The sequence below is a fragment of the Zonotrichia leucophrys genome, chromosome 6 (genome assembly GCF_028769735.1).
Source record: "Zonotrichia leucophrys gambelii isolate GWCS_2022_RI chromosome 6, RI_Zleu_2.0, whole genome shotgun sequence".
Taxonomy (NCBI): Eukaryota; Metazoa; Chordata; class Aves; order Passeriformes; family Passerellidae; genus Zonotrichia; species Zonotrichia leucophrys.
The window spans coordinates 18,281,005-18,294,074 of record NC_088176.1 but is presented as its reverse complement, the minus strand read 5'-3'; the positions used below and the strand labels follow the sequence as shown (position 1 = coordinate 18,294,074).

At 40.0% G+C, this 13,070-nt stretch overlaps 1 protein-coding gene across 1 annotated transcript; it reads left to right on the top strand.

Moving 5' to 3' along the window:
* Positions 1 to 955: 955 nt before the first annotated feature.
* Positions 956 to 11,540, top strand: NPY4R2 (neuropeptide Y receptor Y4-2). The gene is made up of 2 exons (XM_064716515.1): positions 956 to 1,085; positions 6,608 to 11,540. Exon 2 carries the CDS (start codon positions 6,730 to 6,732, stop codon positions 7,861 to 7,863), a length of 1,134 nt encoding a protein of 377 aa, XP_064572585.1. The 5' UTR covers positions 956 to 1,085; positions 6,608 to 6,729; the 3' UTR covers positions 7,864 to 11,540.
* Positions 11,541 to 13,070: the final 1,530 nt, after the last annotated feature.

Genomic DNA, 13,070 nt, shown 5'->3' with positions numbered 1-13,070 from the left:
TGTTACCAGAAAAAATGAAAGAAAATGTACAATATAAACGAAAAAATGTTTTCACTTTTAGTTTAGCTCACATGAGCTTGCACTTATTTTCATATTTAAACATTTTATTTCTGTTAACATACTGCAGGCCTGCAAATAAAAATACCTTTTTGCTACCACTGCTTATCACAACTTAAGAAAGGTTCCAGAACAGCATTAGCCACTGGACTAATTATGTAGCTGACCATAGCTTAAAACCAATTTTTATATAAAAGACTAAAATTAGGTTATTCTGGTACAGCTGTTGGAAATATTCTGTTTGTGCTTTTTCCCAGTGCATGAAAAAAATTGGCAACTCTGATTTCTACCTTGATTTTTGATGAGAAAGACCTGGGGAAAAAAAAAATCACAGAAATCTGGCACTTCTGCAAACCCCTTTCCCACCTTTATTTCCACCTTTCTCAGTGCTCTTTCATTTCCGAGTTCTTTTCCTGAATAACAATGTGTCTCTTCCCCAGTCACAATCTAAGGACTTTAGTGTGCACCCTTCCAAAAGAAAATTTCAACATCTGTCTGTGATGGAATGGAAAATCTGAGAAATCTGGTACTGGCTTCCTAAGCTGAGGCAAATTCTCTTCGGAGCCCTACAGAAATCTTGCCTCAGCAAGGAGAACAGGATTAGGCTCTATGTCTGTATTTCGTCTCTTTGTCTTCACTTGAGATCACACTCGTGCAGCACGGGGGCATGCTGTGCTTCAGATACTTCACAGCTCTTTCCTGAAGTTGTTATTCCTCCCAAGTATCCCTAGAATTTGTATATTTATACAACAGCAGAGGGAGCCAGAACTTCAAAGTCAGACCATAATCATAGGGCAGAATTCATTGGCTAAGTTGAAGGGAGGGAAGGACAGAGGGCGGGATAGAGAGCGGCAGAGGGAGAGAGATGCCATCCAAATTACCTACAGAAACAACCAGCAGAGCTTCTCTCCTGGATTCCAAGGAGGAGGATTGCTCACAAAAGGTCTTGCTTCACTCCTACAACATTTCTGCTTGCTTCTAGAACAGAAATGTGCACCAACAGCAGAGATTCTCTCCATCAGTAACTGGTAAGAATTTTCTAAATTATCTATTTGAGATTGTCAAGAGCTCACATCTCTTTATTAAAGTTATCACCTGTTATTGTTTAAAAAGCAGATGACTATGTTTGATTAATGAAGACTGACTTGTCATGAAAGGCCCAGCTCTCGTATCTACTGAGTAAAGCTTTGCAACCTTTTGGGATGCAAGAGGGAGATGGCAGCTTCTTGGGGGCCTTTGCAGTTCAGTGTCCTCCCTGTGGTGTGACACAAAGAACCTTCCTGGTGCCTCTGGTTGCTGCAAAACACTTATCTCCTGGTCCCTGACATTTCTTGGTCCTCACGCAACCAAGGCAGCTTCAGACAGGACACAACACATCACTCTCCAGATATCCTGACTGACTGTCTGCTAAGGTGCCCATTGCAATGTTTCATAGATTCACCACTTCCTTTGGTAAAGATCATCTTTGTAAACTGTTTTTTTTCTTCTCTTGGGTAGCAAACATGTCACAAAGGCCATTACTCTTAAGAAATCAAGGACTAACTATCATTCTGCAGTCTGCTGATTTGCTGTTCATATTTTACCTTTGTGAGCTGGCTCCATGTCTTTGGTAAGGTTTCTATGAATTTAACCAGAAAATAAAAAGTTGGAGTAAATGCTTTTGTAAAAAACTTCCTTGCTTTCTACAGGATCAGAGAAGATTAACTCATAACAGAATTTCATAAGCTCAAAAAGGTTTCCCTCAGAAAACATGCAGATGTGAGAGGAGGAAAAAGAATTCCCTTTCCTTGGTATTTATGCCACCCCTTATGTTCTAGACTTGTAATATGTTAATATACACAGGTTTTTATACACCTTAATTATGCAGGTTCTAGAAATGTTTGTCCTATATAGCTTTTTCAATCACCTAAGACAGTTTGTCCCAATATTTTTGCAATACAAAGCTAAAAAGAGGTAAAGAAAGTTAAAGAGTAACTTTCACTGTACTGGATCCATTATGGATTTAACACTGTTGTGGGATGTCTGTGCAAACTCAGTGATGTTTCCTCTTCTAGTTAGATGTTGCTTTCCTGGGGAGCTGTAATATTAGCCAAGTGGTTTTTAACTTTTCTTTAGTATGTAAGGCTAAACAGGCCAAAAGTGCTTTACTGAGATAACGTCATTGGCAGCCAAAAGGGGATACCAATGTCAGTCAGTCCCCCCTACCTCAATATCTGTAATTTAAATTCTGACATTGTGTTGAACCTTTCCATTGCTCCTTTTTTATTTTTTCTTAGCAGACAACAGCTGGCTTTACGCCCAGTAATTGCTGTAACTCTTTAAGTAAGTGATACAATCACCACATGTCTTTAGGAATTGCTTCTCTCAGAATGTCTTATGGACTGAAAGCCAGTTGTCTGAGCAATTAGTTAGGCTCTAGGGTAGATAAGCAAGTGCTTCTAAGTGTCAGATAGTGAAGCCAGACACTGCAAACATGTTTTTTTCTTTGACTAATGTCTGATGTGGAAATTGGCTTCCACTGTCCATCCCAGCTATGGAGACTGTTATTTGATTGCAGGCAGTGGATGATCATGATCAGCTTTGCAAAAATGACCCACCCTTTTCCAGTGGGTACATAGAGCCCAGCATCTGTAGCAGCCCCCTGCTTTATCCTGCCTCCAGGAAAAAAGTTTTTATAGGGGTTTTCACAGGATGTCTTCGAGTCCAGAGGTCTCTCAAAGGAGCAGTCATGTATTAACTACTTGAAGCCATAATGGTCTAGCAGTCTCCTTGAAACCCACTGAGGGTTTTATTTTCTTCCCTGACTCATTTCTGCAGAATTCCCTTTCCTTTGAGAAATTTTTCAGGGAAATACAGGATAATGCCCTGGGGCAATACTTTTGAGCTGACAAGTGATAATTTGGTTTCTTTTTTTTTTTGAGACAAGCTGTGTGACATTTGTTACTTTAGAAGGCTGTGCTGTTCACCAAGACAAACCCTTCAAACTGCCTGCTCTTCTTCCTTGCTTCCAGCACAAATGGAAGAGTGATAAATGTCTACAAAAGATGTATGTGGGGAACTGAACTCACACTAAGATTAATTCTGAAAGCTCATTGTCTTCTTCCTTCTGTATCCTGTTAATTTGCTGCAGACTTTTGTGACACTTGCTTTTTAGAGAAGCTGTCTCATACTGCATTAACTAGAGAGTAAACTCTAATGAACATCTTAGTTTTTGTTACTGAACTCTTTCCCAATATTCATTAAGAGTCTGAACAGGATTCCTCTTCCTTCTTTAAAGACGAATGAGCAAAAAGCAAGCAAAAATCTCTCTCCCTCAACAAACAGATTTAAGAGATATACTTTAGTCCTACAAGCCAAGTAAATACTGCTTCATTTTCTGAGGAAAAAAGCTGTTTTTCCTTAGACCATAATCTCATGGTTTCTGGGGTATCAGCAAACCTTCAATACAATGAGGGGACTAACTAACACCTCTGTTCCCACTGCACTGGTGATTCAGTATATTAGCTCAGCTTTAATTCAAATATCTAAACAGAATATACACACATTGCTTTTTACTGGCTCTTTGTTTAGAATGAACTGAATGGCAACCAAACACATCACTTGGGAGTACCTGCCCTTGCAGATCTGCCACCCAAGGATACCATACTAGGATGCATAAGTGCAAGGTTACTGTAATAGTTATTTTTGTTTTCCTGGAACTGCTTTTTACATTATGGTTGCTGGAACAAGGAGCACTACAGACATAGGTGATTTATGCATTGACTGTTCCCAAGGCATCAGGTTGGCAGGTGGTTTAAAGCACCTCATGATGCATCACAGGTTCCCTTGAGACACTGAACAACTCATGTCCCAACTCCCTCTCACAGTCCCTTTATCTGTGATAGGAAGGTGGTAATTCCTTATTTACTTCTGGGCAGTGCCATAAGACTGAATGCCCAGGAAGTGCCTGCCATTCATCTGCTGTGGGATACCACAGAATGCAAGGTGATAAAAGAGAGGGAGCTCCTAACGCAACAACACACATTGCAGAGATGCTCTTCATCCTTCAGAGATGCTCTTCATCTCCACCACACTTCCCATCAGTGACCAACACACAGCCACGCTCAGTCTTTGCTATTTCTCTTGGAAATGTGCTCCCTAAACCTATGGGATCTGACTTCTGCTTTACAGGTGGCTCCATCACTTTCTCTTTTTTTCTTCAGCATTATTAGTCCTCACTGTTGCTTCAGCATGTCCAAAAGTGTCTGAGACCCTTGAGAAGGCCTACTCTGTAGACACAGATGTTTGTAATAACTGCGCATATTTTCATATTTTTCAAGGAACAAAAGAGAACCATGTGTTTGTTGTTGAGGATACTGTAGCTAGGGACATGAAGCTGGGACCGTAGTAAAAAGCTCACGTGTTTTGTTTACAGCTAAATCTGTTTGTCCTGTCCAAATGCCAGGACTTATCTCTTCTGACTGGTACAAAATAATATAGCAGGCTGCCCAGCCCTTAGCTCTGTTTTGCTTGCAGCATCCCCACTGGCCAGCAATCATTAAAAACGATGGGGCTGGTTGAAGGTTTTTCATTCTATACCCATTTTTTTCACTGAAACAGACCACCATACCCTCCCCATCCATACATCACCACTGCTGCCTCTTTTTCTTCCAGAAAGTGTATTGATCTGTCCACATGGATTGGGCAACAACACAAAAATGAGAGGACAGAAGGAGTTATGCCTATATCCTCAATTTGGAAAATTTTCTTTGCCCCTCTTAATTAAGATTCAAACTACTGAGGGAATGAAAGACTATGAGAAAGAAAGAGCTGCTGTATTTTGCTTGTGTGACTATCTTGATTGCCTCAGATGGATACAGATAGATGACAGAAAGATAAAGAGAGAGAGAGTTAGATAAATCAACAGGTCTAGCAAAGTAACAAAATAATTTACTGTACTAGTTAATTCAAGCATCCTTTTATTTACTGCACCCTATTGCTTTCTTTAGTTCCTGAGAGTCAACATCTCTAGAAAACAATAAAATTCATAATGGGAAAGACAAGGCAAAGAAAAAGATATAGGATAGTGGGGGCTTTTTGTACAGTACTGGTTATCTTTAGGCATGCAGTTGTTCAGCAATAAATGCTACTCCATTGAAGTGATAAGCTCACCATACCATGTTACTTATGTATTCATACCATAATTAGTTGTTTTTTCTGAATCTCAAACATTTTTTGCCACCCCACAAACTTGTTTGAGTGATATTTAATCATTGAGGAAAGTGTCATGCAGTGGTTAAATAGTGTCATTCCCCAAATATTTATTTACTTTTCATACTACAAACCCTTGAACAGCACAGAACTGCCTCTGCCCTGATGACAACTCCCAGCAGAGTCAGATTTTTTTTCTTTGATTCCTGGACACAGAGGATTTGGACATGAGGGTCAGGATTATAAAGTAGCCTTTGCTATGGCTCACAGGAGTCATCTGGGAGAGTCGAGGCAGTCCTGTGACTGAGATTTGCAAAAAGTATGCAGCGCAAATTAACTCCATGGGTTCGGCTCCCTGAATCCCACTGAAAGTCCCAGCTCGTGGCTTGCAGCAGTGAGTTTGAAGCAGACCTATCTTTGTACAGGAACACTCTCTAGCAGATAGAACATGCTTTTACAACAAATTTGTAAAAAAAAAAAAAAAAAAAAAAAAGTAAAATTATGCTGAGGGAGAATCAATAAAAATCTTCCCAGAAGGAATTAAAAGACACTATCAAAATCACTCACTCTTAAAGGCTAAATCAGGGAGCTGGACTGTATTTCTGATAAACCCTGTCATGGTCACATTCGGGAAGATATCAACGCTTCGTGGGCACTGGAGTTCATCCGGAATGAGGAAGGAAGAAATTTGGCTTGCGGTTCCCATGACCTATCACAGCTGTGTAGAAGCTGGAAAATGTTGAAATTATTTTGAATTATTTTAGACTTTTTAAAAATTTTCCCATGATATCCCTCCAGACAATGAGCCTGAGTTTTTGCATGGTGATTATCTTACACAAATGTGAGTTCTGGCTGCAATTACAAATGCATTTCACAGAAGATATTTTAATGTTGGCTTTGTGCACCTAATATGCCCTGCACATTGATGTTTAGCACAGCTGAAGGTAAATGCAGCCTCACAATGTCCTCTGCCCAGTTTTGGATCAGAGCCTTGCAGATCCAGAATCGCATGCAATTTTACCCTGGGTGGGTTTTGATCGGGTTTTGTTGTATCACCACTCTACTGCATTAGTGATGTTCAAGATACTGCACTGAGTGAAATAATGAAGTTAAGATGTTCTTAAATCCATGGTACAACTTCACAATGAATAAACATGGTCATAATTCAATAGAGTTGTACAGACTTTCATGCCACAGTGTAGCAAAGGGCTCCATTTTATGATCTAATAAACTGTGTAAGAAGGAGCTGCAGAAAATACACAAAATCCCTGGCATTTGCTTCCCTGTCTCCCTCCTTACCCTTTTGACTAACTTCTTGCAGCATAACTAAACATATTTTTCCTTTTCCTTTCCTTTGCAGATATATTCCTTTCCTTTCCTTCCACAGCCAGACAGAACAGATATAACACTTTTAGGCTGGCTCCAGAAGACTCAGACTGTGTTTGACTACCACCCTTTTGCATAAATATTTTGGGATTCAAGATGAATAAGACAAGGGCTGTAAATGATGTTTTTCATTTCCTGATCAGCAAGAACTGGAGCTCAAGCCGAAGCTTTCCTATGAACATTTCTAATCAGTGCATGAACATCACTGACCTTACTGTCTTTCTGGCCACCTCCTACAGCTTGGAGACTGTTCTGGGCATTGTGGGAAACATCTGCCTGATTGCTGTCATTGCCAGGCAGAAGGAAAAGGCAAATGTCACCAATATTCTAATTTTCAACTTAATAATTTCAGACTTGTTTATGTGTCTTGTCTGTCTGCCTTTCACCGTTGTTTACACCATGATGGACTACTGGATATTTGGAGAAGTCATGTGCAAAATGACCTCTTTCACTCAGTGCACAACTGTGACAGTGTCAATCCTTTCCCTTGTCCTTATTGCTCTGGAAAGACACCAGCTCATCATAAACCCAACTGGCTGGAGGCCAAATACCTCCCAAGCCTACCTAGGAATTGGAGTGATTTGGACTTTAGCATGCCTCATGTCCCTACCCTTTTTGACCACGTCCATCTTGTCTAACGAGTTGTATGAGCAGCTCTCACACTTCATGAATTTTTCCACTGATAAGGCAATATGTATCAACTCATGGCCTTCTGAGCAGCACAAACTTATCTACACTACCATTTTACTGCTCTTACAATACTGCATCCCTCTGTTCTTCATCATCCTCTGCTACCTGCGAATCTACTTACGCCTGCAGAAGAGGAAGGACATGTTTGAGAAGAGCGAGTACAGCAACCGAGCGGTCCAGCTGAGAAGGATAAACATCTTGCTAGCATCCATGGTTGCTGCTTTTGCTGTTTGCTGGCTACCACTGCATGTTTTCAACACCATCGTGGACTGGAATTACAAAATCATTTCACCTTGCCACCACAACCTGATCTTCTCATTGTGCCACCTGGTAGCTATGGCTTCTACCTGTGTCAACCCCGTTATCTATGGTTTCCTAAACAGCAACTTCAAAAAAGAAGTGAAGTCACTGATTCTAAGCTGCCAGCATAATTCAGTAACTGCCTCAATGGAAGAATATGATCATTTGCCTTTATCCACCATGCAGACTGAAATTTCCAAGGGGTCACTGATTTTGAACTGCAGGCACAATTCTATCTAAGGAGCAGAAAACTTTTCAGAAGGGTGCACTGACACCACATACCAACTATTACCTGTGGGCATATAAAGCAACAGGTGATGCCACAGCTGGGATGTGAACAGGAAGCAATCACTACCTGATTTCTGGAAGAGCAAGTAACGTAATGTAAATGTTCACAGTTGCTGCTGTGGTGCACAAGCTTTTCACGTCACTGAGGTGGTACAGACACTGAGGAGACTGGGCTGCTCTAAAGCAGCTGCTCTAAGATCAGTGACTAAGCTGTGACTGCACAGAGGCTGACATGGGTTCATCAGCAAAACTCATATCACTACCATGGCTGCAGTGGAAAGCCAGATTTCCAGTTTCATCACTGCAGGCTGCCAAAAGTTGTGTTGGAAAAGACTCTCTCACTTTTCCAGTATTAGTAAGATTTTTATGCACAGCTGACACACCAGAGATATGTAAATACCATTTTTTTTTACCACCTCTCACAGCCCATTAAGTAACAGTAATCTTTCATATCTTCACATAAAACACTGCCTGTTTCTCTGAAACTTCACTCTCTGCCATAAGCTTGAGAGTAGTTATTGCCTCTGCAAGTAGGGACAAGGAACAATGACCCTGGTATGTAAAGAAGACAGTCACTTATGAAGGATGGCAGCAAATGAAAATTTATCCAATGGATTAAACTCAAAATGCATTGAGATGATACTGAGAACTGTTTTTAAGCACATGAAAAACAGTTGTAGATCTACATGGAATCAAGTTCCTGCTGCTGTCAATCACCAAGCTCTGCAATGCTACAGCTTCATGCCATGATGGTACAAGATGGCCAGATTACAGGAGTTGTTCTAGGACTTGGTAGCAACATGGTGTTCTGCTTCAGCATCTTCTTGGTACTTTGATTGCAAAGTATCTAATTCAGGTGGTCAGAATGAGCATGAAAACCTGTTTGTGGAAATCATGTGTTTCCAGAGTGGCTACACTTCCAAAGAAATAAACATATGCATGGAGAATTTGAGTTTTCTTAAAAAATAAGACCTGATGTCAGATATCAGTCCCACTCACTAGCATCAGCAGCACAGGTGAAGCTGAAATTCCAACAAATAAAGAGAAGATCAATGAAAATACACAGGTGGAATCCAGGTCAGGCTGAAGCCAAGCCACGCAGGTGGTACTGTCAATTGCTGTAGTAAAATGAAGCTCATATTTTTTTCACAACTGTGTTATTTGTAGACTTTGTTCATAAGACCTACAAACTGTAAGCTGCTTTTAGCCTCTGGAGCCAGAGAAATTGCTCAGTGACTACTGAGAAACCAAAGCATGCCCAAGAAGGCCATACTGAGGTACAGATTTAAAAAAACCAAAACAGGTAGCAAGTGCAAAAAGGAGACCAACCAGTTCAATGCTAATGTAATATTGAAGAATATTCAGTCCTGATTTGCCAAACTAACCTTAGCAGAAGACTGGACTGGGTGGTCAGCTGAGGTAATTTCCTATGTGAAATGTGCTTTGATAAGCAGTGATTACTTGTTGCAGTCAATAGGTTTACATGGAGCTGAAGATATCCAGTGTAAAGCTATGCAGGCAGCTAGAAATGCCTTAGCTGGCAGATCTCTGATCAGACAAATTGGTATAAAGACAGGTGAGGAAAAGTCTTCTTCCCATGCTGTGAACTGACAGGAATATGGATGCTGAGCAGAGTATCTGAGGACAAGAGCTAACCCCTATGTTATAAGGCAGCAAAAGCTATCCTATCCCCAGCTGGCAGAAATAAAAGTTAGCCCTTGCCATGAGCTGGGTGCACAGATTTCAGTGGTAAAACTTGAAGTTTGGCCTTGAATTCTTGTGTGCAGACTCTTATGGCAGAACCTTTTTTGATGCAGTTACCCCTGTAATTCTGGCCAGAACCTGTATATCTTAGTAAGAGACTTGGTGTGTAATTACCTTTTGTATCTTCCTCAACTATGTGGCAAGAGATTTTTGCTTTTTTCAAATGGATTCCAGCTTTCTTTTATTTTCTTTATTACTTGCTATGCTATGCTGAGAAGTTGTTTCTCTTGATGAGTTTGCATGCAATGTGATTTCTAGACTGGACGTTCAGTCTACTTAAACACAGAACAAGAGGACTCTTATATTAGCTGCATCTTGAAATTTGCTGCTGTAGCCAAAACCACTATGGGATGCTGAGTAGCACAAAATACAGCAGCTCCTTCTAATCAGTGTGAGTTATAGCAAAACTGTGCTGTATTACTTCAGGGCTTAAATACTGTTTCAACTTTATCATTGTTTTGCATTTAGAATCAATTTAAGTAATCGAGTAATTCTGCCTTTTTTCGCGCTTGTTAGAATTCCAGCATTTAGCCAGCTAAAGTGTCTGTAAAGCTATTGTAAGAATACTCTGCTAAACACAAACACAGAAAATTACCTGATACATGGTCTTAAGTATATAACTTTTCAAGCAACCAGTGTCTTAAATGGAAACACAATTACCTTAGCATTTGCACTTCCACGAGCCTGTCTTTGTCACTAGTTCTAAGTGAAAACTTTTGGTAAAGTGCTTATAGTACAGCAGAGACCTGCCACTAGAGCTGTGCACTGGCATTGTGCACCAGATTAGAGTTCTTCCTACAAAGGGTAGAAATATGAGCGAGATCTGACGCTGTTTAACTGTAATTCACGTGGCCATTTGTTTCCATGAACACAAGTAGATACATAAAGCAAGCGGATCCAACTTTACAATAACACAGACAAACACAAACGGATGTTATCTTCCTCTCGTGATTAAGCAAAGTGTCAAGTTTGGAGTCAACTGCTGTTTATTGCTAACTGACTTTGGACTGGATAAACTACAGGATTTAAACACTAAAAGGCACCAAACTGCACCCATACATCTAACTGCAAAAATGCAGATCCTCAGAACTCCCAGCCAGCTGCAGTCTATCCATCTACTTACTATCCTGAGATACATGTTTTTCAACCTCTAAAATTTCGTAAGTAACTAAATAAACTTTAAAGAAAAGACAGAAAAATAAATATATCCAGGCACCAAAAGACTGAGCATGTGACAGGAAAGGTGCCTGTACAAATTCTTCATTCTGTGCATACACCAAGGCTTATGCTGCTGTGCACAAATGCAGTAGAAGATAATACCCTGTTAGTTTATTAAGAACTTTTGTAGCAACTGTTCCCTCTTCCCTCTGAAGGCAAAGTCACAAGGCTGGGTGAAATTATGCCTGCATAATTGAAAGAGCCATTTTATTTGTCACTTTGAGGCTTTATGCAGCCAAGGGAGGCTAGGTTTCTTTGGTCCCAGCAGAAGGCAACAGAACAGAAATAGCTTATATACCTCTTATCCATCTGTAAATAACAGATACTGTTAATGTGTAAGAAGCACTGAGCAGTTTTGTGTTCATTGTATACAGTGACAGTTTTGAATATACTCTTTAAAGGTCTGCTATTCAGTCACAAAAGCAATGATGGAAAAATAAGCAGGAGTTGGGCAAATCATAAGTTCCTAGAATTTTAAGACCTTACACTGCCTTTTTTTAAAAAAAAAAGTTTTTCATAATCTTGCCTCCTGTGACACATTATAAGAAGACAGTAAGGTTTTCAGAGCAAGAGAACAACTTATTCTGTGATATAAATAGCACACTACAGGGAATCTTATAAAAACAAATAAAGTAATGTTGTCTGTGTCACTTGTCTGTGTCTGCTTCTGTAAAATGATGTAATACTCTTCCTAGTATAAAATACTTCAGATTTAGTCCTCAACTAGTGTTTATCAAGAGAAAACAAGTGTATGGTGCAATAAGAGCCACTGATGTGTGAAGGATTAATAATTTGGCACATTATTCCAAAGGACAATGGTGCACTGCAGCCAGCAATGGAAGACAGGCAAGTACCAAAAATTCAACATGGAACATTGGAATATTCTGATGCCAGAACTCATTTGAGTTCTTCATAGACTTTTCAGATTGCACAAGAAGCTGAGTCCTCTATGGCACAGTGTCCTGAACCCCAACCAGAACCACAGCCAGAAAGTAACTAACACTGCTGGGTTGAAAACCAATGTGGGATATTTAACAATTGTACTGAACTTCATAAAATGCTTTGACTGGGTTAAAAGTATTGGTAAATTTCTCTGACTGGGTTACCTGGCTGGACAGAAAGTAAACCAAGGTATCAGAAATGACTGCAGATTGTGCTATAACCACGTGTGGTTTATTGCACTTGCACACACAGGGGAAAAGTGCAATAGCAGGGTCTGCCTGCCTGGACTGGTGGTGTGTGGCACGAGCTGCCACGGGGGTTGGCAGCAGTGCTGTGACAGCCACCAGTCACATCTGCATCATAAAAATCTTACTCTGGGTTTGCTGTGTGCAAGCACAGAGTGCACACACACCTCTGAGGTCTGACACTGGGTAAGAGATTATTGTGAAATAAGATGTCATATCCTGAGGACCACTCCAGAGATCCTTTTGCTTTGACCCAAGGGTCTTCTCACAAGATCACCTGGCATTTCATTTTACAGGCCATTCTCTTCAAGTTTCTTATCAATCAAACACTGGCCTGATTTTCATACCAGTACTGATTTCAATGTAAATTGTTGATGCTTAGTATCATGTGTCATCTGAGTTTATTTTGTACGAACATCAAAATCCACAGAGCTTTTTATGCTCTTCCCTCCCTTTCTCAATTTGCTCTATGAAGTCACTTATTTGAACTCAGGAAGTCATGAGTAGAATAAGCCTGAGATTTATACTTCTGTACTATGCCTTTCCTGCCAGACCATGCTCATTAGGCCTTAGTCAGAATTGTTTTGTTGTCCTTCCAATAAATGCTTATATGAAGCCCAGTAGCAGCACAGAGATTTTATGATGGAAACCAGTGTTGAAATTTAATTCCAGAGATGTCTACCTTTTGTTTTTTCTTTATAGAACTTTAGTTGATGACATTCACCATCCCTTTGTAAAACAAAAATACTCAGTTAATAGTGCTATAGTAGTCATCACGTATAATAGGAAGTATTTTGTTCTATAGAAATTGCAACCCAGATTACCAGATATAATACTAAAAAAATAGCCATGATACACATAAAATGATGGCATAATAGTAGTATGAATAAGTACTTTTAGAGGAATATCACAAGATGCAAACTGACAGTAGAAAGATGGAGTTTCAGTCAAAAGGTGCGCTAACAGAGAACATGGAACTTGCACTGTAAA

Excerpts from the sequence above, each read along its gene's own strand:
- NPY4R2 (XM_064716515.1), top strand. The coding sequence starts at position 6,730 with ATGAATAAGACAAGGGCTGTAAATGATGTTTTTCATTTCCTGATCAGC.